The sequence below is a fragment of the Falco cherrug genome, chromosome 1 (assembly GCF_023634085.1).
Source record: "Falco cherrug isolate bFalChe1 chromosome 1, bFalChe1.pri, whole genome shotgun sequence".
NCBI lineage: Eukaryota > Metazoa > Chordata > Aves > Falconiformes > Falconidae > Falco > Falco cherrug.
This window is the reverse complement of record NC_073697.1, coordinates 52,177,018-52,203,617: the sequence shown is the minus strand read 5'-3', so window position 1 is coordinate 52,203,617 and position 26,600 is coordinate 52,177,018. Positions and strand designations below refer to the sequence as shown.

Here is a 26,600-nt window from a genome sequence, read left to right as displayed (position 1 = left end):
TGTAGAAGTGTCCAGATCAGTGCTATGACAGTTCCTCTCAGAGATGCTTTGCACTGACTCTGTATTTGCTAATGTGGTTGGTGTTGTGTACTTCGAATGTGGTAATCATTTCAGCAACAAAAACGTTTCTGCGTGGGCAACTTTAAGCATAAATAGTGTAAACCCAACTGTTGTTCTGGTGTGTTTATGAAACTTGTCATTTTTATTAATCATATCCATGTATATAAAATCCATATTTTTCACACACAGTCCTGCAATAGTGCATTTATTTATTGTGGTGCAACAATGAATGCTGCACTGTGTGTCTCACAGCTCTATTGTAAATGTTTGCATTTACATAGAATTCAGCCAGAATTATAAAAAAGCTAAAAAGAAAAGTTCTAAGTTTCAAGCTATGATTTGAAGACTATTCTGGGCAAATTTTTCACTTGTACAACAGCTAACTTGAGATATCTCTAAATTGTTGGTCACTGGTGATGGCTACATCACAAAACCTGATTTCCTCACAGCCTTGCTGTAATAGTATTTTATCTACAGTTCTTAAATGAAAAAATAATACTTTGAAAGTTGGATGAGTGGTGTCTATTATAGACTCTTGGATACAGTACACACAGAAAGTCTTCTGACCGTTCACATGGTCTCATTCATTCTCAAATGTTGAATCAAATCCGGCATTCTGCTGTTTCAAGACAGTATGACTAAACACATTCTTTCCAGCACTGCTTGTATAACACCAGTGAATAATGTGTTGGACAAAAGTTTTCCCATCAAAGGCTGAATAAACTTATTTCAGCAATGAGTAACTCAACATCCTCCTTTCACAAAAGTTGCCGTTCATAGATTTCAATAAAAACACCTGCTTCCTTACCAAAGTAGGCTGCCCATTTTCGTTCAGCTAGTTTTTCCAGCAGTAGCTCCAGCATTGTTGTCTCTCCCAGGATGCTCTTGCAGCTAGCGCCTTGGCTCAGAGCAACGCTGGCCCTGCGGTGCTGCGGCTGCTGACCAAGTCACGCGCTGGTGCCAATAAAATTATTTTTCTTTTTTCTAAGGGGGCAAGTGTTAACTGCATTGCCCTTACAACTTTTCATCGTTGTTTGGCTCTGTCGGTTTTCATCTGCTCAGAAAGTAGGCTGGATGTGGCAGGTGTCTGGAAAGGAAATTACAGCACAATTTTAGGATACTGGACTAGATGTTTGATCTGCATGCCCAGGGCTTTTTTATTTCAGGGTGGGTGTGTGTGTTAATGCAAAACCCTTTGTCTGTGTATGTGTACATATACAAACATACATATAAATTTTCAGTTGAAGCACAATATGACTGGAATCGTTCCAGCTTGGCAGGCCTGTGTGGCTACTGTGATCACCACTCTCTTTTCCATTCCTGCAAATTGTGCTTCCAATGGAGAGCAGTACCAGGAACTATTGCAGCTCTGAACAGCTACTCAACAGCAGTGCAGGGTGGACAAAAGCTAATGGAAAATGGTGACAAATTGAGCATTACATTTTCCTCTTCCAGCTGATCCACTGCAGAGTAAGGGTGTCTTGCTGTTACCAGCTAAAGAAGATGTACTCTTCTTTCAGCATGGCTAGGCAGGGCTGTGGTGTAGGAGATGCCTGTTCATTACCGCCGAGCCTTTCAAGGTGTCCAGCACTCTGGCGAAATAAGATGTCTAAATGATTAGACTCTTCCTTAAAAGGAGCTTTCCCAGTCTCACTTGCGACACCATACACCAAAAGAACAAACTCTAATCTAGAATGTTCCCTTCATAACACTGTTCATTTAGCATGTAATCAGTAAATAGGTTTGGAAATTATTTGAAAATGGAAATTTGCCCTTTGTTGTTCTTGACAGATGTCACAGGTAGAATAGTGCCAACCTCAGATTTAGCAGGATGCTGTTCCTTACCTATTTCAGCTCATACTAGTAGTCTTTTTCTTCCTGGTGAAGAACGAAGCAGAAAATGTATTAGAGTCTGAAATAGATGAAATAGGAAAAAATAACCATAATATGACTACTATTCATAAGTACTACCAAAGATTATGACAAGTCAAGAGGCCTGTCCATTGAATTTTCTTAATTTGTCTTCCCATGTCTATTATGTATCATTTTACTATGTTCTTTAAACAAGCCCAAGCCCACTTTATTTCCAAGGATAACCTGCAGGAACTGAGCAATGAGTGACAGAAGAGAAGCAAATTAGAAAACATATCAAAACCAGCCAAAAAAACCCCACCATGCAAACCACAAATCACAGAAAACCTGCTGAATGCTTATGAACCAGCACTGATCAAAAAGAGAGCAATTCATAAATTGTAGGCATAAAAGGTATTGAAATTTCAGTCATGTTCTTAAAAAAAGAATTAGATATCACAGGATATGAATACGCAGAGAACAAGCCTTTCAACTTTTGAACAGAGTTCTCTACCTACAAGAACAAATCAATTTTACTTCTGTTTGGCAACAGTAAAAGAAAAAGTTATTTGATATACCAGGTGACATACTGCAAATAAATGAAGTTGATTTGGAAACAGACAAAGATTTCAATATCCAGAGGCTAAATCACTAATGAAGTAAAACTGCCTATATTGGGGAAGAGACACAGGGAACATTGAGATGCATGATGCCGCACCAGGTGCTCCAGTCCTGCCACTGGCAGTAGTATATTCTTTTGTTGTAGGCACAGCCCACTCTCCCTTCATTAGTCAGGTGAAATACCAGAAGACACCCATCACACCCTCAGTCCTTTCATACCCCATTGCGGAGTGATCCTTGTTCAGTCAGCACGGGGTTGCTTGGTTCCTTACAGTTTTCAAGTGACTAGATGACGCTTCCCCTTGACCCTTCCTTTCATCTTCCTCCTTCTCATTATTGCAAAATTGTAATAATGCGCTTACATGAAATATTTTGTTTAACCAAGGAAAACTCATCTCATAAGTCCTTCATAATTTTAAATGTAGGTGTCTGGTCAATGTTAGGAGAGGGAAGATAGGAACTGTAGACTGAGCTTGGCCAACTATCCTTGCATTAGGTGAAAAACTTCCAGTGACCAAAGATAAGCTAAGTCAAGCCCACCCTAAGTGTTTGTTTCTGCTGTACACAGCTCCAGAGAATGTGTCCTTCTCTAAGAAAAATAAGTTCTGTGATTGTAGTTAGTTTTCTTATTGCTTGCTTCTCTGTTTAAAAATGGCAAGTTTAGATATAATGTAGACATAGAGGAATGTATGGCATGCACCTAGAAGAAAAAGTTATGTCTTACTAATTCTTCTATAATGCAACTAGAAAGAATTTCAAACAATTTTATCTGAATTGTAATTATTACACAGTGATTTAAAGATTTTTCCTGAATCCTTCCTCACCTCTCTGTCATTTAGCTGCAACCAACAAAATAAACATGAAAAATCTCATTTTTTCTGAAACTCTAAAATCACAATGCCATCACTAGGGTATTGTTGACTTATACGTGTCTGACTTGCTCCTACTAGTTGTAGCTCTATACTCCTCACTACTGGAAAACACAGCTCTCTTGCAGCAAGATAAAGCATTTCCATAGAGGGAATCAGCACTTCATGCTGTTCATGGCTAGGTACACAAGAACAGGAGACAGCGTAGAGAAACTGGGACCCAAGCAAATTCAGATTCTGCCACATCAAGGAGGTACAAATCTTTTTGAAGATGGTCAACAAAAAGCTACTAGGGAATTACCTAACACAGATGCTGCAGTGAGCATCATAGCCAGCATCCTGGAGATACCAGTAGGTCCTACTGATGCCTGGGCTCAGCACAGCCTTTTCTGTAGACCATGCTCGTAGGAAAGACATAAAGTCCATGTAGATATTCCACCAGTGTAGTCCACCACTATGCCAGTGCCATGCTCTGCATTTCCCACTTTCCAGTCACTGTGACAGAGAGAATACAGTCGGTTTGGCTCCTGCAGGGTGCACCCCCACCTAAATCAGCTGCCATCACCTGTCTGCATTACTGTTTTTCCCCTCCTTCTGCTTTTCTTTAATTATCCCTTTATGTTAACATGCCTTTTAGGAAAAGAAGTCTTACACAAGTAGTCTTCAGGGCACATATGTATTAAAATACTAAACATCCCTCATCTCTGTGAATTAGCAGCCTATTGATGGATAATGAAATTAAATGGTTTTCTTCCTTCCTTCCCCCACTCCTCAGTATTAAAATTTTGGTCATGAATCATTTTCAAGGATTCAGATTCTGAAGCAGAGGGTGCTGACAGAATTGAAGCAGAGATCTATATTCAAGATTATCTCAGGTCTCCATCCAAAAATCTGATCTGATTTATGTTCGTTTTCTGCTTTAGCACACTGCTAGTTTCTTTGTGGCCAATGCAGTGTGTTATCAGAGCTACCGTTCTTTCACAGAAATCCATTACAAATTTTTGTAATGTTGCTTTAAAGTTTCAAGCGATTTTGGTGTAGGCATCTGCTCCTAATTTATGTGTACTTGCAAAGACCACTGTATTAATAGTATGTTGATATTGTAATTCTAAATATAATAACCAAGAGTATTAATAACTACATTTAAGTAAATTTGAGTAAGTAATTACAATGATTAGGTGTTCCTTTTAGAGAGGCAATACAGTATCCACAGTATTAATTGCCCGCCTCATATGGCACTGCCTGGCTTACCCTAGTTTTGTGACCTCTCACCCCTCACCTGCCATCCCAGGATGGTGCTGCTGCCCCGACCTCCCCGTGCCAGCTGGGAGCAGAGGAGAGGCTGAACAAAAGCTCCTCTCACCAGCAACATCAAATTAGCAATGGAGTGAAGTCTTAATTAACAGTGGAGAGAAAAAGAGCTAACCCCCTCTGATACATCATTGATCCTTTTTTCCAAAGCTTTGGTGTTAATGTTTTATTGAAAGTATTTCAATATGTTTGCATCTTGGAAATTTCACATCATGACTGTACACAAGGCATATTCCCTCCACTGAAGTGGCAGATTTCTATGCAATGTGCTTGAGGCATTTTTTTGTTTGTAGTCAGTGAAGAAATTGAAAATCTTTGAATAAAGTATGTGCATGGAGAGAGGGAATATGGAAAAAGACTGTAAATTTCAGGCTCAGGAAAGAATGAACCAATAGCAACATATGGACAATTGCTTCTTTCTCCAGTTTCGGCTTTAATGGTTGCAACATTTTTTCAGCTTGGATGAGCAATACATACATAAAAAATTCTATCATTCCCTTGGAGATTTTCTTGCAATGTAAGTTTTGTTTTAATATGCAGCAAAATAACAAAGACCTAAGGAAACATTTACATTATTTCCTCACGACTGCTGTAGTCTTTTATATCTCAGGAATTGAGCAGATTGTCCCTGGTGTGGTAGAAGGCATTTAGTTCAAGTATTTAAGCTTCCTTCATGTCTTAGAAATGCATTCAGCAGCTTTCTGTACAGCTTTGATATTTCAGGTGAGATGTGGCCTGCTTTGTACGATTTTTGACTTAGCAGATATACAGAGGAATGAGAAAGAGTGGGAGTTGTAACACTGATTGTCTGACAGAGTTTCATCTTTGAAAACAAATCATCTGGTGGGCAGGAACTGTAATTAAGGTACAGATTGCCATGAGATTTGTTCTGCTGAAATTGCCTTCTCAATTTTTTTTTCTCTTGCATTTATTTTCTATATCCTTTTTTAGGAGCTGCTCAGGGCACTGCATCGAGGTTATTTTCAAACAATTCTGTATCATCTGTGAAATCCTGTCCCAACTCCCCTGGATGGGTTTTACAGAGGAGAAAGCACAGCTTTAGCTGTATGACAGACAGTCCTACTGATGTGCCTCTGCTTCTCCCAACATGTGCACACACAGCTTACATTCATCCCCAGGGGAATTTCCTACTGATCCACTAGGGATAATTGCACTTCCCTGCAGCAGAGGAGACGAGGCAAGCCTGCAATTCATCTGTTGTGGTGTTCTTGCACTTGCAGAACTGCTGTCAGCTGGGAAAGACCTTAAATTACGGTGCCAAACTGGGACCTTGTAAGGTAGGAACAGCACTTGGTAGGCAGTACACTTTCAATGAACCAAAATTTATCACATTAGATTCTGGTGAATTTGGTCACTTTTTACACTGATGATCAAAATAATTTTTACAGTCAGGCTAACAAGTATGAGAAATAACCTCTCTCCAGTGGCTACAAGTTTTTATTCAGTCATTTAATTGTTCATCTTGTTATACACATGAAACTCTGGTGCTGTTTTGAATGCAGAGGAGTTGCTTTCTAGTCTAATGATTAAAAACAATACAAGGCTGGAGCTTCTCATTTTTTTTCCTTTCACAGTGACTATTCTGTGTATAATCATGTTATAGTCTCGCGGTTTATTTCAGCGATAGTCTTATTGCATATTTCACACTTTTTTTTAGGTTTGGGGGTTTAATTTTGAGCACGGGTACTTCAGAAGATAAATATGAGTTTCTTATGATAAAACTGTGGGCCATCTTTCTTTACACAGATATTATTTTTACTCTGCTGTCAGGTTTAGCTCAGATTGCAAGCATTTCTTTGGTTCAAACCATATTTTTCTCTGGCTTTATTCAGTCCTTAAACTTGGTTAGTTTTTAGTAAAATCCAGCACTGCTTAAAATCTCATCTTTCTCTGTAGTTGTTATCATTCAATGTCAAATGATGTGCAATGGAACTGGAATGATAAAAGACACCACAAGAAAAATAACAGCACAGAAGGTATCATTTTTTTAATTTAACAACCCTGTCAGAAAGTCTTATACTGAGCTTTCAATGTCTGGCCCATGAGTTCACAGTTTGGACCTTCAGTGGACATGGATGATTTTTCAGCCAGCTGAGCAGCTACACTTTGGAGAGGCAGTAGCAAGAAAAAAAGAAATTGTTGGCAAGATACATGGGTTTGAGGGTACCAAGAAGTAAAAGGACACCATCTACCTGTGTAAAGTGTGGAGGACATGTCCACAGGAGCACTGGGAGGGCTGAAGAAGGACCAGGGAGTGCAGAGTGTGGTGTGGGGTATGGACAAGGGAAAGCTGCAGTGGGGAGGGTCAGACCCTAAAAGCCAAAATCAGGAATGACCAGAGAGAGTGCAGAATGTGGGAGAGAGGCACCATGAAGTCAGAGGGTGCAGTAACATGGGAAACAGGGGTTGATGCCAGTGTATGAATTCCAGGTCAGAGGGGTAAGGCTTACTGAAGTCTGAGTGGTTTTGAGTATGGCTGTCTTGGTCGTTGTCAAACAGCTTTATTCACCGACTGTGAAAAACTTTGCACAGAGTTCTGCAGATAAGAATTAATACACTGGCATAAAAATCAATCTCTCTGTATATTCCTAGAAAAAGTGCTGATGTGGGGAAATGCAGATTTAGATTTGCTATGTTGCTCTCTCAGGTTGCTACAAAAATTAATATGTGGTCCTCTTTAAAAATATCAGATCAATAGGCCTACTTAATGAGTGTCAGAAGTTTATTTTGAATGCAAGTCAATAAACAATAATTGACTTATTGTCAACAATCAATAACAATTACTAATATAATCACTTAGCCAGACTTCCCGAGTGGAAAACCTATTGCCAGAATGCTGTGTTTCTTAGCTAATTAAATGTCTCAGTTATCTAGACTTCTGCCTATAAAATCTACAGAGACTTGCAGCTTGCCTCTTAATTTGAGGTACTGCAGAATTTTCCCCTGATGATGCTCCTTAAACTTTCTTCTGCAAACCTACTCAGCCACAGAAACACTCTACAGATGGACCCTAATGCAAACACATGCACTTACACATGTATAGAGAGCTGCACAGTAATTAAAGTACCAGCTTGTTTCCCTGAGTCCCAGAGTACCTCTACTGCTGAAGCTAAGAATTATGAGCATAGAAATAAGGATGTCCATTTCCAGCCAACAGCCTTTTAACCTATAATTATTGTTTAATATTTGCTTTTGAAAGATACAGTGTCAAAAAGGAATTACCTATGAGATCTAAAGCTGAGAAACTGAATTTCTTAGTTGTCTATATTTTTGAACATATAATAACTCTTTAGTTAATGGGAAGATTGGTGGTGCTCAGTCACTGCCAGCTCTTCCCTCTTAAGAAATACTTGGTCACCAGTTTCCTTACATCACACAAGGTTGTATCTCCCTGAGATGAAATGTGGCTCCAGTTGTACAAAAGCAGCTCTGTGTGGCAGTGCAAGGTTCCCTGGAACCCACAAACAGCTGGGCTTGTGACGGCCACCTGTCTGGTGGGAAGCAAGGAACCCCTGGGCTTCTTGCTCAGACCTCCCCCTCTTACCTTCACATAGCTAGAAGACCATACAGAGCCTCAGAGGCTTTCATGTTGTAATAAGGAAGATGTTTTGTCTGATGGCAGCAATTAAAAAAAAAATCTTAAGCGTGCAAGGTATTTTAACTACAGAACAATTTATCATGTATGAAGGACTGGGTTCTCAGTGGTGTGAGATGACGTCAAACAAGACAATGAGCGCCAGAAGTGTGACTCCTGCAAGAGGCTTAAATATCTGCCTGTGCTTCTGTGATAACACATTACAATAATTCCAGTTGAGAATATCCCCAGTTGTTTCCTAATTCCACACAGCATGCAAGAAGTTTCTTATGTTTTTAAAAACTTATTCCACAGTTCACCAAGATCAAAATCCAGGAGTCTGTATTTTTTTAAGTTGGCTGCCCAAGCCAGTGGATACCTATTCAACACAGCCCAATGGAATCCAAAAAGCTATTCAGTTCTTCCAAAAATAGACAGTCATCTGAATGGCTCTTCACACTCCAATGACCATGTTGTTTATACATCCATTGAATATAAATGCGGATATAGATGCCTAATTCACAATAGGACCTAATCCAAGTATCTTAATCTGAGAGCTGAATCACATTTCTATTTTCAGTTGAGTAAGCAGCAAGAATAATCCTTACAATAATTTCAAGGCAAGTAGTTACTGTAACAGCAGTTTCTCTGCTTTAAACACACCTTCACCTATACTATATTCTTACCAAGTAATCTTCACCAGGATGTTGCTGCTACAGTCTGTGGATTCAATTGATATTGCTAGTCCTTCAGTCCTTATTGAGGTTCATCAGGAGGAGTTGAAAAATTTGGCTGTTTGATTCCAAGCACTTTGTTGTTGACATCTCTTAGAACAGGGAGACGTCTCAAAAAGGTGGGGCACTGGAGTATGAGTTGTAGTTAGGGTCAAATGTAGCCTGTCAAGTCTCACCTATCTTAAACAGCAATCTGCATGAATAGACATGTTTATTGGTGTGTGAGTTTCTTTGTAAATGTTCCTTCTTGAAAACATCCAAAGTTATTCTCAGAGGTAAATTATTACATTCCTTTCAAGGATAGGTGAGGCAGGAGGGTAGAAAAGTGTCATGAGACTCCTGTTCAAAACATTAAAGATTTGTTGGAAGGAGAAAATGCACCATAAAATCAGATATTTGCCACTCTATTTCATAGAATTCACCTGTTGGTGGACTTCACAAGAAGACCTGCCAGCTGCTACTGACATTTTAGGTTGTAGCAGGTCAGGGGTTTTAATCATTTACCAAATAGAATTTTCTTTTCAAGCGTAGGCTCTGCATCTCCCATCCTGGTCTACTGCAGCTAATTTTCATGTGTATTAAATCTATAAAACCACCCAGAAGAGGAAGCATATGCAGGACATCACAGCTCACTTGACTGTGGAACACATTCAGCCTTCCTCTCTGTGATATGTCCTGGTTGTGTATATTATGAAGTCTGATGCAGTCAATTTGAGGAATAAAGCCCCACATACTTATAACCATGGCTCATGGGTACGAGCCAGCAGGAGATAATAGCCACAGTGAGGGTGTTGTGATTTAACCCCAGCTGGCTACCAAGCCCCAATCGCTCACCAAGCAGCCATTCGCTCACTCCCCTGTGGTGGGATGGGGAAAGGATCAGAAGAATTAACAGTGAGAAAACTCATGGGTTGAGATAAAGACAGTTTAATAGGTAAAGCCAAAGCTGCATGCAAAAGAAAGCAAAACAAGGGATTCATTCCCCCCTTCCCACTGGCAGGCAGGTTCAGCCACCCCCAGGAGAGCAGGGCTGCAGCACGGGTAACCGTGATTGGGAAGACAAAAGCCATAACACTGAATGTCACCCCCTCCTTCTTCTTCCCCCAGCTTATATATAGTCAACATGACATCATATGGTATGGTATATCCCTTTGGCTAGTTCAGGTCACCTGTCCTGGCTGTGTCCCCTCCCAATTTCTCATGTCCCTCCAGCCCTCTCACTGGCAGGGCCCAAGAAACTGAAAAGTCCTTGACTTAGTATAATTATTACCCTGCAATAGTTAAAACCATCAGTGTGCCATCAACATTGTTCTCACACCAAATCCAAAACACAGCACTGCACCAGCTACTAAGAAGAAAATGAGCTCTGTGCCAGCCAAAATCAGGACAGAGAGTGATGGGGAATCTGACGTTCGTGACAGTATTTAGCGTTTCAGGTCAGAGTGAACAAGAGAGCATTGCATAGTTGTTTTCTGCTTGCTGGTCTACAGCCCTTCTCCTCGCTGCACTGTAGTGCTGAAACTTGGATCAGCAGAAAATGTGCTTAATGGGAAGTTTCACTGCTGCATCAAAGGGACGGCTGCCCAGGCACTCACTGAAGACCTGAAAACTTTGGAAGCTGCTGTCACCTTCCTTGGCTGCGTGTGCAGTCCACCATGCTGCAGTACTTTGCCAGACACGTTGGCTGTAATTAATTGCACTATGGTATGGATGAAGGAAACAGTTGTTAAAACAATGTGATATTGAGGATACTGCTTTAACAGTCATTTGATAGACTTTTATGTACGGAAGTTGGCAGGGCTTTTAGGAGAAATTTTAGGGATATTTTCCAGTAATGACACACTATGAACAGTGGCTGACTTAAGCACATGTATGTGTTTCTGTTTATTTTCTTTTTTAGTTTGTCTGATATGCAGAGTAAACCCTTGGAGATGTGATACATCTGAATGCTTCTACTCTGTATTTCATGCAGTGAAAAACAAAGGAAATATGAATTTCAGCCCTTGCAAAACATCATACTTTTGATGTTAGTTTTTTTACAACAGAAAGCCAAATGTGCTTATCACTAACAACACTTTCCTGATTTATCTTTAGGCAGAGGACAAATGTAATCAATTTCTTCTCTTATTTATCTTTACACATGGATATCTCCTTGTGTATATTGGAAGGGGACCTATGCCTTCTACTGGAAGGAAACTATATTCCTGTAATTGCTGGCAGAGTACATGCTGAGTACATTCTCCCCCTTATTCTTAGTCAAAAGCTCTCGCATGGTATCATGGAAAGAAGCATCACCATTGCAATGTATACGTTTTCCTGCTGGCCCAGGTAATTCTTTCCAAATGCCACACTCCAGTTAGTGTCTAATGAGTCATGCGCTTCCCCTGGTTATCAGAGGTGACTCCTGTTCTTGAAAGCTAATTCATGCGTAGGAGTATGACCCTTGTACTCGTATGCACAGAAGGTCTCAGCAACACTTGACGCTACAACATAGAAAAGATTAGTCACTGGCTGTGAGATTATCAACAAATTACTGCTACACGGTGATTCTGCATGACTCCTCCATGTGATCTGAGAAGCATTTGGCTGAAAAGACTTTTTATTTGAAATGTGGTGATGTTTTGTTTGTTTGAGGTTCCCCTCAGAGCTCCCAAAAGTCTGAGGGCTGTAGTCATGTCTAGCGTTAGCTCTGGCAAGCAGTTCTGGCAAAGGAAGTGGTATATTTGTTGCTGCTTTGGGTCCTTCAGGTGAGATGAAAACTAACCATCGGACTGCCTGAAAGCTGTTTATGTTGGTTAATGTTCACTTGGAAAAGAGCCGCTGTGTCCAGCGAGGAATGCTTGATAACATAGTCTGGGCTTTGTTATGTACGAGCTTGGTTTATATGCCCACAGCGGTACTTTCCAATCCCAGTGTCTGAGACATTATACAATGCAATACAGAGGAGGTAAAGTACAGGTTCATGTTCTCCTTTAGACAAAGCTTTCCAGCTTTTATAGCGTGTAAGAACCTTCACCTATTTTTCTTGCTAAGGCAGTATATAATTACCTCTGTGATAAAGTCATATTGGATCTTCAGGAAAACCAGTGTAATGAAATACTCTGCGCTGAATATTTTTATTTTAATTTAGCATCTGTGCAAATTCAGGAGCTGTACCTACTCAAGAAGACTATTATCCGGCTATATATACCCAGAAATATGAAAGGTTCAGTATAGGATTCCTCTTTTTAAAAAGGTCATTTTCTTCAGCCTGGGATAACTGTCTACTACAATTATTTCTCTAAGATAAAATTGACAAGCGCAGTGCTTCCAAAGACCACTGGCCATTCAGACAAATGTAGATATCATTACTGCCACCTATTGTTACAAGTAGGGAATTGAAGATAAAAATTGTATTTTTCTAGATGGAGATAACATCTGAAAATAACAAGCTTGCTCCAGTTGATGTATTTGTAAATAAGCACGTTTCGGTGCCTTCTTTGACAGCTTTATTTTCAGAGTGATATAAAATTGACTAGTACAAGTGCCAAGAAAATCCAAGATCTTCATGGACACCTGGTAGAAAATAGTACTAAACTAAAAAGGAACCACAGGCACCGTAATGTTCAGCATCACAGTTCCATTTTATTGTGTACCCAGGTACCACAATCTCAAGCCTTAAGACAGGTGTCCAGACACTTTTTAGAGGTACATAGGAAGAGGCAGGGTCTTCAGAGGCCTTCATTAGTGACAACTTTTTCACTTGTCATAATTATTACACCAGTTATATCTTGCATACATACTAGAAAATGGTCTTGCTGCCACACAGGTTGCCACACAGAAGGAAAAGGCTCCGAAGTGTGATAATGGGCTGAGTGATAGGATTCTGATTAGTATCATATGAATGCATGATACCATAATTAGTTGGAAGTAGTTATGGATTTTCTGTTTCTGCAATAAAGCCCCAGGAGTGGGAATTGTAGAGAAAACAAAAGATTTCAAATAAAAGAGATTTTAAACAGAAAGACTCAATAAAAATGTTTGGGGTGGTTTGTGGTTTTTTGTTTGGGGTTTGTTTTGTTTTTTTTTTTTTGCAAGACCTACTGACTTGCTGAGTAACTCAGGTTTATGAATGATGCATCACAGATTGTATAATAACAAAATCACATATTTCTGATTGGTCATAAATATATTGTTTCTGATTCCATGTACAGAATCTTGACAAAGGTGTTTCAGTTTTATGGAATGATTTTCAAATCCTGAAGCCTTTACTCATTGTTTTCACACAGAATTCTGTGGAATTCTATTAATTTATAGACAGAGAAGTTGCCTTAATGAATACTGTGAGATTTAAACATATAATTAATATATCATAAAAACATCAAAACACTGTGATAATACCAGATTACCTTTCAAGTTGTAATGTTTGCTAGTCTGAGCCCTTCTTGAATGAAAGAGTTAATTTTTCTAAGACATCTGACATCTATCTATGCACATACATATAGTTATTAGACACCACCCCCCCCCCCCCCCAGTCTTCTACTGGAATTTGATGATTCTAAAGCTGTATCTAGTAAATCACTACAAAACTAAAAATTTGGCTCCATGCCTTATTTGGAGTCTAAAATGCATATTTTGGTTTTTTTCCTGGGGCTGACTAAGTAAGTTCCACTAGGTAGTGTTTAGACCAATTATTATTTTAGGCTTTTTGGCATTTCAGACTAGAACAGGACACTGGAAGCAATGCCCTTTGACACTGCAAGTCCTTTGTGTATAACAGGCTCCAGAAAGTGCAAACGGAAATGGCTGCGTTGATTGAATGAATTATTGTACCCTTTGCTTCTCAGAAGATAAATTTATGCATGGACATCCTAGTGCAAAACAGCAGTTTATTTCGCTTTCAAGCAGAATTAGTGGATCTCAGCTGTGCTGGAATTTTCTCCTTACTCAAGAGAGATATAGCTAAAAAAGGTGCATTCCTTTTAGTTTATTCCTATAAATACCCCAGCTCAGCAAAAGCCATGCAACAATAAATTACCTGTCTAGCTTGGTTTTGGTTGTCAGTGAATTAGCCCAAAATTAAATATGTGAAGATCAGGACCAGTACTTTAATTTTTTGTCATCTCAATCATTTGTTTCTGCATGTGCTGTCCACACTATGACCAGTGGCTTTTATTAACAGACATCGTTTTTTCATTCCTGTTCTAGTCAGACACTGTGAAATGTGAAACCTTAATTCTGAACTTAATCATTCTGGTAGCTTGGGTGTCAAATGTGATGCCTTGTGGAAACACATCCAGATTCGTACAAACAAGCATCCACAAGATGTTTTTTTCTTCATGAATCTCTCATTATCTAATACTATATCTTCTCAGCTAATAAGTCTTTAAATTCCAAAATTACAGTGATTCACAGGGGCATGGCATGGCATGGCATTCATTACAGCAGGAACAGAAGGCTCTGAGGGTCCTTTTATGAAAGGACAGTAAGGGGCAGGAATTAATAGTGAGATGTAAGTGAAGAGTATGTGAAGTGGCAATCAGAGGTCTGGAACAGTCAAAAGTCTTTCTTTCCCATCCATCTGATATGAAATAACAGCAAAGAACTCTGAGATTCTTACTGTGATTTTGGTTTAATACTACTGAACATTTCTTGAAACTAGGAAGGACGTTAGGAGCAAAAAGCTGGAAAGATAAATGAGTGATGAGGTGTTGATGAAAGGAAGAGAGGATGCATCAGACTTAATTAAGGCTATTTCGCACGCAAGCAAGCACTCTTGGTAGGTACTCTGCACGGTTCAGGTCTGGAGGATACACTATTTCTGTGCTACCCTTATAGAAGCAAAACACCTCTGACCAAATGAATCTCTTGGCTGTACAGTGGCCAGTATAGATTGACTTTTCCTTCACCCAAAACTTCAACAAATTTTCCGTAAGAAAACTATACTATGTATGCACTCACCTTCTTTATAAACTGAACACCGGATGTGTACTGTTTGTGAATCTATCAAATAGGAAGGAAATAAGGTCCCTAACTGTGAAAATCAGAATTTGTTCACATTTCTTTCTGTAATTGGGAGAAATCTCTCTATAATATGTGATATGGTCCACTTCAGTGCTCTGATACAGTGATATCCCACATGAACTTGAATGATCCATAGCTAAAACTTGCATTTCCCAACTCATTGTCATTTTTATGGCTGTTAAGAACTGTTATGTAGCTAATATTAATCTTAATGAAAATTGTCTAGAACTACTCATGTCACATTAGTTTATTATTATGCGGCAGGTATATGTTTGTGATTTAATGTGAAACATTGGTGTGACTAGCTAAATTAAAAAAAAACCAATAAAAACTAAAAGGATCGGTTCAAGTATGTTCTATAGTATATAAATGGGTTATGAGCAAATAATCGAGAATAGTTTAATATTTGAAAGAATCAGATACTCAGCAAACTGAGGTTATTGGAATTACCCCTGCATGACTTCATGTTGCTATCTAGCAGTTGTTGTTTTTACTGTTCTTTTTTTAATGCTAGCAGCTGTCTTCTATACTTTAACACTTCCATCGAATAGTTAACGCAGACTCCTAGCCTTCATATAGCATTCCCTATACCCAATAATATAATCAATGCTCACTTTCAGTCATGACTATCAGGACTATTTTGACAAAGAGAAGGCAAACAGGATCATGAAGGTCATTGTAGGTTAAAAAGTAGTTAATGTGACTTTCTGTGATCTTAATACAATCTCCCCTCCCCCTCGTGAAAACAGTAACTTCAAATGCCTCATAAGGAAAATCCTTATGCTTCTGCATAAGGAAAAAATATTAATATAAGAATTGAGCAGCATAATTAATAAATAAACCTTTAAATTTCATATTTCAAGGTTTATCCTACATAACTTGCAGTTAGAATGTCATCGCTAAAGAGAAAAGAGTATGAGAAAACTTCATTGGGGTTGAAACAATATCTACTGAAGCCATAGTAATCTTTCCATTGACTTCAAGGGCCTTTGTCTGGATCTTGCTTCTTTTGCATCCTAATGAGAATGTAAAATCTATATAATTTAATTTCTCTGTTGGGTATTTCAAAACAATCTCTGAGAAAAAAACACCCTTATCGTTCTGCAAGGGCATAGGCTGCCTTAACTGTAAGGCAAAGAATTTTAGTGATACATGTGTACGTATCGGCTCACCACACTCAGACCAAGACAGGCACATCTTGTGACTGTTGGAGTTTGTCAATAGGCTCCAGGCATTACCAGTGCCCTGGAGGAGGTTTATTATGGGTGGTAGTGCCAGGGGTAGTTTATAGGAAGTTACTCAGTTGCTCCTGACCTGAAGGAGCCCTCTTTGCTCCCTGCAGAACTTGTCTATACTTAAAGAACCACTGGAAATATTCAGATTGGAAGGGACTTCTAGTCCAATCTTCTGCTTACAGTGTGATCAGATATGACATCAGACCAGGCTTCCCAGAGATTTATGTAGTCATGTTTTGAGAAACTCCAGGGATGGTGACCACACAACCCCTCTGGGCAGCCTGTTCCACTGCTTGCCTGTCCCCATGGTGAAAGTTTTGCTTTATATCCAGCCTGAGCTTCCCTTGTTTCAACTTACACCTGTTGTTCATATACTAGATTCTGTCCTTGGAATGAAAGTGAGTATGTGCCTTCTGTCTATTCAAATAAAAGCAATCGAGAGCTGCTTTTAAAAATCGAAGACTTCATTTCATGAGATTTTATACAACTGCATTTTTTCTGTAAGTTGCCTTTGGTTAATGAAGAGTTGAAATGTCAATGGTCCTCATTCAGAGAAAATCCATCTTCATTAAAAAGTGGAAATACTCCTAATAAATCATACTGGCATCAACTGAAATGCTCATAGCTGTTACTGTGAGATTTTAGAAGCTCAAGAGAGTGGAAATGTGATAATACATTGGATCCTGCTCTGAGCCAGAGTGAAATCTGTCAGACATAAAGTTGAAAGAATGTACTTTGGATTTTTGCTGATAACAAATAAAGGGTTAGAAGTTATTACACTTTTGAATTCAGGCCCATCCAGAGCTGTTATAACTGAAATATTTCCTTTGATAACATTAAAAAGCTACTTGGACTGGAAAAGAACAGCTGTCCCTGTGTTGGAAGGACATGAAATCTTTTGATGAAATAAGGGGAAACTATAGGCAAAAGCCCAAAATCACAGTTTTAGATATGGCAGAAACCAAGCCTGTAATGTTTGTATGTTTGCTGCAAAATATGAAATCAGAACGAAACAGGTGGGCAGTGTTAGTTTTTCATTCTCACAGGTTTAAGCAAAAGCACAGACCTTGTGTTTGGCATTATTATTAGTGTGTTTCAAAAAGGTGAAGGGAAGACAGCATCTGTACCTGCTGTAGAAGTGCTTTCCTAAATCAATTAGATTAATCTTAGCTGGAGGAACTCTATCAGGTAGTTCTGGTATTCACATCAATGGCTAAGTCTTTGTTTAAGCCTCCAAAGCATTTTTACACAATTATGTCTTGTAGTAATCAACTTGAGTTTAATACTCAGTTGTATAAATAAACCCCTGTTTGTTTAGTTCATTTCAGTTTTATGAAATATAAACTAGTTCAAAAAGCAAACAGAGTTCTACCAACCATCTAGATACTATTTATTATTTGATATGCCTGTCACATTGCATCTTACAGACCTCTTCTGTCAACCAAACAACCCTAATCTATTTGTCCTCTACTCTCCGTGAATTTTTTTGTTCAGCCTTCCTCAGATCTTTTCTTTTTTGACTGTTTTCTTTCAGATGCTATGAAATCAGGTAACATGAACCTAGCTTTGTTTTAAATTGCTGCATAACATCTTTTTTTTTTCAAAATTTTTCTGTAACTTGCTCAGAAATATCTCTTATCAATGTGAAGTGATAGCCAATGAACCAGCCATTAATTTTTTTTCTTGAGAAAACCAGGCAATTTAGGGTTGACTTCACCAGCCACCACACACCTTCATTTCTAGATTGACGTTTCACATCCTGTCGATATCAATAGAGATCAAAAGCTACAACATCCTGGTTGCTAATTCATAGTGGTACACACGAAATTTATTTGGAGATTGTTCTGGATTTTAAGCCTTAGAGCAAATGTCATCATCATATGTTTTCCAGTGTTCTTTTCTATGATTATTTGACCTACATAAGGGACACAGAAGTGACCTCTGGAAAGTTATTTATGGTCATTATTCCCAAAAAGTAATTCAGATTCTCCCCTTCTGATGTATATATAAAATTTTTGTTTATTCTTCATTTTATCTTGCACTGACAATATAAACACCTAGTTTTGCTCACTCTTATTGAGCTTTCTGAAAGTTCCCTTCAGGTGAAATAATCTCCATTCTTTTGCCACGTCAAGTAGCTAATAAATAATTGTGTTACACCTCTCCAGCGCTGAACTGCAGAGCATTTCATTTTTAACTTCCTTTCATGCTGAAGATAGGCTATTTATTCCTACTGTTTTCTCCATGAGCATTCAAGCCCCATGACAGAATTTAACATGTGGAAGCTCTGACTAGCTTCTAACTGCACTGGACTGTACCAAAAACTCACTAAATTGCACAAATGCAGTCCTCTCCCAGGTCTCTTAAATGTTTCATGAAGTTCCTAGTAGCCAAAAGAAGGGGGAATAAGAATGATGGACTTTGAACTTGGGTACATTATTTTTCATAGACTTACAGACTAATTCATCTGGAAGGGAGCTCCAGAGGCCTCTAGTCTGATGCTCTGCCCAAAGCAGGGTCAGCCTTTGGATCAGAGCAGGTTGCTTGGGGTTTATTCCGTCAGGTCTTGAAAACCTCCAAGGATGAAGATTGCATGACTTCATTTCTCAATTTAGAAATCTGGTTCTATCCCACTCAGTAACCCCAGAAAGAAACATTGATGGAAGCAGTAATGAAAACTGTAGATACTTGAACCTAAGTCCTTTATAATCAGTGAGCCTTTCCAGGGAATTCAGGGGACTCTGACTGGTGTATTGCAGTGAACATGAGTTGAGCCACACTCGTGGTTTTACTCCAAGCAGAGGGAATATCTTCAGGCATTAGATGCCCACTCAGCCTAGATACTATAGAAGATACAAATAGATTATTAATAATTCTTTCCAACTTGGAAAGAAGCAACACCTTCTTACTGTACTTTTATCCCTTCAGGCAGCTTTAGTTTGATATTTGTAGCTAAGGCAGTTGAAGAAAGTAGAAACGGTTTCACAGGCAATATCAAAAAGTGGCAATTAAACTGTGATTTTTCATTTTTTTTTCTCATTTGTCTGCACCTCTGACTTTCTTGGGCCAGCTGTTGTATTAGTTATGCCTGGTCCTGTCACTGAGCAAATCCTTTGAAGGTTTCTCTACTGCCATTTCTATGTTGCTCTGATTTTTCTGTGTATAAAAAGAGTTGGAGTAGCACTGGTCCAGACCGAGAGAGTTGTGTTTATGAAACTACTGTCAAGGGTGCTGCCATAGTTCTGCTGGTCATTGCTTAGTGAATGGTTAGAGGGCAGCCCAGGGCTATTCTGAATCCAAACTGTGAATCTGGTCCTTGCAAAAGTCCTTCAATTTCTTTCATAAGCTGGTTCAAGATACATAGGTTATGAAATGAGTGTTTCAATTCATTCTTTTAGCTAGGGATATGCTTAACAAGAAAACCCTGAAGTTAAGGTGCTGAATTTCACACCTTGTTGTTTGAACATGCTTGCTAAGGGGAAAAATGTTCTCTCAAAAATTGATGTGTAGTCAAAACAGAATTTCACTTACTTAACACATTTGAATTTAAACTGCTTAACTAAAGAGTTTTTATCTTTTAAATCCACCTTCCTACATTAAAAGCATTTTTACTATTCAAATGAATTTAACTAGAGTATTTATTTAAAGGAACTAGCTGTCTTTTGTATAACAGATGCCAGAATGCCTCCATTCTGAATATATCGGGCAATTTTAATTGCAATGCTGCTAGACTTGCCAAGTCTTGACTGTGTTGAAGCCTCCTTGCCCTGTACCTGGCAGGTGGCAGTCAGTGCAAGGGCACAGCAGTGGCCTCGCTCCTCTGCAGTCTTGGGAGCTTTCAACAAGCTGCCTCTGGAGAGGAGAGCTTTTAATGCCATGCTGTAAACTGGGGACAACCACATAACAGAGTGCTGCTAGAAGGCACTTTTCATGTTGACCTTGTGCTTTGCTTTCTCACCTGCCATGTGAATCTATGAATCATGAGTATCTCCAGATATGTGATCCCAGATCAGCAGCATCTTACTTAAGGAACTTGTTCACCTTCTGGCTTAAGCTAGTCCATGACTTTTACTTGCTGTCAAAGCAGTTTAAAATAGCCTGTTTTGAGATCTGAGGCATGGTTATGAGTCTATCGAGTTGCCTCAAGAACTGAGGGGTTGAGCTGCTCTGTGCAAGGCGATACACCCTGTTGTACCTGCCCCCAGCTGCAGTCCTGCCTCTGAGCAAAATTAGCAAAGCTGGCAGAGCCCACAGTGAGGAAGATCCCTTAGGTAGGAAAGGCTTTATGATCCGTGTGCTTCTGTATCAAGTATCCGCCACTGCCTGAATTAGTCACAGAAAGATAAGCACAGATCTAATTTTACCACTCAACTTTCTGAACAGTATGGATGCAGCTGCATGAAGAATATATTTGGTGATACATACAGTTGGCAAATGGATTTGTCAATGTTTTTTTCTGGTGGCAATAAAAATATATAGTCTATTTAATGGTGCAATATCATAGCAGATATACAAATTGTTTAAACTCACCTTCTTACAGAAAAAAAAGACAGAAGAGGCACAGTCTTGTAATGAGCAATCCCTGGGTGCTGCATTGTTATACACATGGCAGTAGCTCATAAATTGAATTCCTCCTTTTGATCAGTTTTATTCTCAGTGAAGTACTAATGATGGTGACATTCCAATTCTTAATCTTTATTTTCTTAAACTGGGGAAACCAGTTTGGAGTGATGTTGAATGTATCACTGATTTCAGGAAGCCACAGAAAGGCCCTAATATGCTTGAGTGTGACCCCCAATCATTTTACCCATGTGAGAAGTGCAGAGTCAGATTGTGTTAATTAAACTTTGTGAAGATGAAGTTTAAAATATTTGATTCAACAGTCAAAACTATGATGTGCTTATTTCTTTTATAATAAATCATTTATCATTATTTATGATGGCCATTGAAAACCATTGTTGTATTTTCAAGTCATGGATCAACACAAAGACTATTCAACATGAAGTCACAATTCCAGCTCTTATCAGAAAACAGTTATCAAAAATCAGAGATTGTTTTGTTACTGGCAAATATATTTGATATCAGCTGAACAATAGCTCTTCCAAAAACTTTCATCAGTTGAGAGATTAGATAAAACATTACGTATAAAAATGTATAGAATTTCCTATGATTATTCAACCAATGAGAAGTTTTATAATATAAGCAAAAATATTTAATCCTACAGTTCATGTGTAAATCATAACTTCAGCCATATTAAATCAGGGGAAACAAAGGTTTTGATATGGTAAGTGATATGACAAGAGACTAAAGGGGGGAAGGAGACACAACTCAGAGTTTGGAGGTTTATGGGTGACATGGACTCTAGGAGAGATTTCCCCTTACATTACACATATAACTAGAACTGCTACTGAATCAGGCTATTACAGTTAGCCTGTAAGTTGTGCACAAGAAATACAGTATTTCACACTGAAATATCAGGATAATTTTAAATTACTATTCCAGATGGTAATCCATAGTGAGATCCTTTTCCTTACACAGACACATACTCATCCTACAATATTTCCAAATGTTCAGGGAATGATTCAAAGTAATTTCTTATTTATCCAACATTTCCCCAGCTGCTGTTACACAAATTGTAAACATAATCTTAGTGTACTTCACAATTTCCTATGATTCTCAGGAACGGCTAGAAAATATGGAATTCAGAACACTAAACTGTAAGCTTCCTTCTTTTATCAATAAAGGTGTGGAGTCTGGGTAATAACCGAGCCCATATCATGCAAGCAATATGCATATTATAATTGTTACTGTTTATTGCTATGTTATTCCTGTATGACGTTTACTTTAGAAGTCGTTATCTAATTAATTTTTTTTACAAAGTGCTCTGGTGCAATACATTTTCCTTTTGCAACATTTCACTTTTTCTTTATTCTGTTTATGGGCACATTGGAAAAAAACTTGTTAGTGAAATTTAAGTATGTATTAGTATGTATTTCAGTAAAGATATAATTTCCCAGGAAATGTTTAAATTGGGATAATCAAGCCACCCCTTGGCTAAAAGAAGTTACACAGGTGGAAGTGTTTGGAGTTCATTTGCAGACACATTTGACAACTGATTTTGACAGTTTCCAGTGCCTGGTCTTTTGAGATAAGTGGAAAATACAGCCCAAGGGGCAAATGTTTTGCTTACAGTGGACTGATGCATCTCCCACTCTGGCAATACCACACCAAGAATACGGCTTCAATATTGCACGAAGCACAGGCTGCCAGTGACAAGGCAGTGCCACACAACACTGCCACATCACACTCACCAAGCCGCAGACTGAGCCAAACCAGGGACCCATCCAGGCTGGAGAAGGGGAGATGTGTTTCCCTCAGAACAGGCCCACACCATGAGCAATGATACTGGACAAAAAGAGAGGGTGGGAATGTGCAACAACAGTGGGGAAAAGCTGCCTCTGTCCCTCCTGACAGCAGCATGAATGTAGGTCAATGAAAAATGGTCCTGAAAGTGCAATTCTTGTGCCAAGAACAACAAAGTTGAACTGATGCTTCAGCACATCATGATGTCCATCCTCTCTTATCCCTGCTCCTTTCCCCCTGCTGTTACAGACAGCCCAGTGGGGATTCAGGGGCTCAAAGGAGAGCTGCCTGATGTACCCAATTAACGTAAGGTAGTTAGCAGGACTCTACAATATGTAAGTGACCATGCATGTGAGCATGACAGATTAGCAGGGTCTGGCACAAAAGGTAGATCACTGATGTTTCCAATTAAATGATTTCTTGGGTCTGTCAGATGCGGCGTCCCTGAGGAAATCAGGCACCTCATAGATGCATATCTTCCATCTCATTGTTCCTGCTACTATAAAGAATAAAGTACATAATCTTGAAAAACAAATCCATGTCAATGCTAACTAACCATAGGAAAACAAATCCACATGAAATGGAGACCTAGAGAGCCTCTTTAGTATGAATGTTTTCTCAGGGCAGTAGAAAGATGTAGACAAAAATCATTTGCCTTTATGTATGATATGGTTTTCAAAGGTTTTATAATGATTTAAGTGACTTGTCCATCATACCCAGATGGGGAAAACTTTAAAATTGCAGGCTTTCTTTGGGTATGAAGTGTAATGCATTCATTTCCTTATATTACAGGGACATCAAACCCGACAACATACTACTGGATGAGCATGGTAAGTGCATACCAACCGCTTTCTCTCCACTATCTCTTAATTCTTGAGATCTCAGTGACATGGTCATGATATGCTTTGTAGGTCAGCCTCAGATGTTTGATTCCTACCTAGATCTGGACTTTCTCTGCAAAATCTCTCTACCTGCCTTGTGGATTTTATAGTTTCCCCTATTCTTGGGGGAGAAAAAAAAAAAAAAAAGCTGATCTGAGACTTGCAAGACCTGAAGAAGACAGCATTTAATATGAATGAGGATCACCAGAGACACTTGATAAAAAGAAGTTAATATTTTATTAACAGGATTACTGTGAATCACCATAATCCCTTTTTAGGTGCCTAGCAGTAGAACAGTACCAACCACTTGTTTTCTCTTTTAGAACTTCTTAAGGGCTAAGACATTTCATGTAGCAAATTATTTCTCATGTAGGTATCTGAAATTCCTTCCTTAAGTTTAGATAAGAAATTTGGAAATTTGCCTTTTAAGTCCGCAAAATTTTTATGCCTCTACATCTAGTTCTGGCTTAAATAACATATAAAAGGCTAGACATAATCAGCTTTGAACTTTCCATAATAATTCCATGATTTCAAATAATTAAGGTGTGGTATATATAAAAAAAAGCACCTAATTTCTTTAAATTTAAATTTTACACATCTACTCTATCTATGAAGTATTTTGCTAAAACCTCATGCATATTTTTGGGGTTTTTTTTGCAACTATTCATATGAAAAGCATGAGAAAATACAAGTAAAGGCTTCATTAACCTTGTATCAGAACAGAAAAATGTACAGGAGGAAGAATAAATGGAAAAAGGAGGTGTATGTTTACTGCTGTGGGAAAGTCTTGTGCTTTGTTCACTCAGAAATTGGTTAAAGTAGTTAAACTTTGAGAAAATATCAACTTGAAATTATGTCAGTGTTACCATTATCTTTTGAAGTCTGTTGCAGAGCTGCTGAGTATACAAGTTAATGTTGATTAGAAGGGTAATATTGCGAACAGCTGGAGTTTTTCCCTGGGAATACAGAAGCTAACAAAGCTAAATAATGTTGGAGTTTTAAACCATCTAGAACTTCAGGAATTTAATGTTTCAGACCCATGAGTCTTAATGTTCCACAGACACTAATATCAACAAATAAGCATGAAATAGAAATCTCTTAAGTCCTGGTTGAATTAAAGATGTCAGACAACATGGAATGGCTATGAGTGTGTTAAGCCTCTGATTGACAACGTTTTAAGTATGCTTGCCCTTATCTCTCCTTGCCCCTCATCAAGGTCAATTACTGAACAAAATCAGCCTCTTGCAAGAGCTTTACTATAGGGATTTAAGTATTTCAGAGAAGAAGCTACCCCAGAGTAAGCAATATGCTACACAATGAAGGGGGTTTTTTGTGGTTATAAGCTGTTCAGCAACAAAATTATCTGCAGGCAGCTTGTAATTTGGGGATGGATAGCCCCTTTTCTGCAAAACAGCAGAATACTGCTCCCCCACAGTACACCTGCAGATAACTGGTGAGAAGTTTTTTCCAAGATGATAACATTCGTTTTATAGCTATTTGGTAGCACCATTGGTATTAACATTTATTGTTGTTCTGCAGAAATTGTGAGGCTCTACTTTGGTATCTAGGTTTTGCATCGTGCAGTGACCACACCATTATTACACTCTGTTACAGGAAATCTGTAAGGGTTTGGTTTTGCCTCAGGCAAAGTTTTCTGGACACTGTTTCATGAGACCCGGCAAGGTGCCTGCCTGGTTTACTGAGGAATAGCCCCCTGCTGGGTCAGACCCAAGACCTCAGCTGGTATTCTGTTGCAATTGGTGACAAGAGGAAATGCTCTTCATGGAGCATGCCATTTGGTCCTTGGTCATCTTCTGTGATTGGCATTCTGTGCTTTATATCACCCACAATTTTTATATTAGGATATTGGAGCATGTCTGTATATTCCCTTCAGAATTCTGATCTTTGTCAGGAAGTTTGTCTACTGCCTGTTAGAATCTGCTGATGATATTGGTTACTACAGCCTCCTGGAGCAACAAGATGTAGAAGTTTACCATCCTTCAAGAAAGAAAAGTGTTTTCTTTTATGTGTTTTGAAACATTCTCCTTTCAAAACAAAATAATCTTCTACTAGAATTGCAGGAGTAATAGCTTACAATCACAATATTCATGATATTCAAAAACTCCTTCAGCACTCTCCTATCAGATGAAGAACCTCAGCCTTTTTAATTTACCTCACGAGGCGCTGCTCTGGTCCTTGGGCCCCTCTCTCTTGCCATAGATGGTTTTACAGATATGCAGGCTTTCTGTTTCAGAGCAGAAGAGCAACTGTATTGGATCAAAGACCCATCTAGCTGAGCTACCAACTTAGCTTGGTTACTGCTTCTCTTCAAGAGTGAGTCTCCAAAAAGTGAACGATGGAGCAGGGTATAAAACAAGACAAGTTTTTGTGGTACGTCCCCCATGCACTCACCCAACCTCCACAACCTCCAGCCTTTTGTGACTGAGGCATTTTCTGAGCTGGATATGGTTTCCACACATTTAATAACTTGTAGTGGTCTTTTCCATGTTTTTTTCTGGTGTTTCCTTCAGTGTAGGGAACTTCTAGCATCTTTTACATCTTGTGGCAAAGCAGTCCTTAACTTAAACACAGATTATGTGAAGACTTGCTACCTGTTTGTTTTGAAGGTGCTACCTGCTAATGAACCTGAATACCTCCTACTTCTAGTTTTGGAACTGTTTCTTGGTTGTTCTCTATACTGAAATCACAGACTTATTAATTCACTCTTAGACTTAACAGGACTAATTATATTTTATTACATTTTGGTTTTTTTTTAGATTGGATTTTTGCATCTGTTAGGGATAATTTTACTTAATCATTTCTTTTACGAGAGCGCAAGGCAGACTTAAGCTGGCATTCATATGTGCCTTATTATATATAATTATATTGTTTTAAGGAAAACTTTGATGACCATAAACCTCTTATTTCCTTGATTACACGAGTATCTCGGCTCTCATTTGAAAACTAACAGCAAAATTGAAAGATGCAGCCAATGAGCAATCTTGGTCTTAGAACCAAAAATAAGCTGAAAAAGGCCACCCATAAATTCAATATTTTGAACCCTGATATTAACTTCT

The 26,600-nt window shown here is 38.7% G+C and overlaps 1 protein-coding gene across 1 annotated transcript in view; it reads left to right on the top strand.

Annotated features, from left to right (window-relative positions):
* STK32B (serine/threonine kinase 32B) overlaps window positions 1–26,600 on the top strand; it is a 179,117-nt gene that overhangs the window by 97,757 nt on the left and 54,760 nt on the right. Inside the window, exon 5 of the mRNA XM_055700971.1 lies at window positions 23,435–23,472. Within this exon, the coding sequence (XP_055556946.1) occupies window positions 23,435–23,472 (38 nt within the window). The remainder of the gene's footprint in view (window positions 1–23,434; window positions 23,473–26,600) is intronic.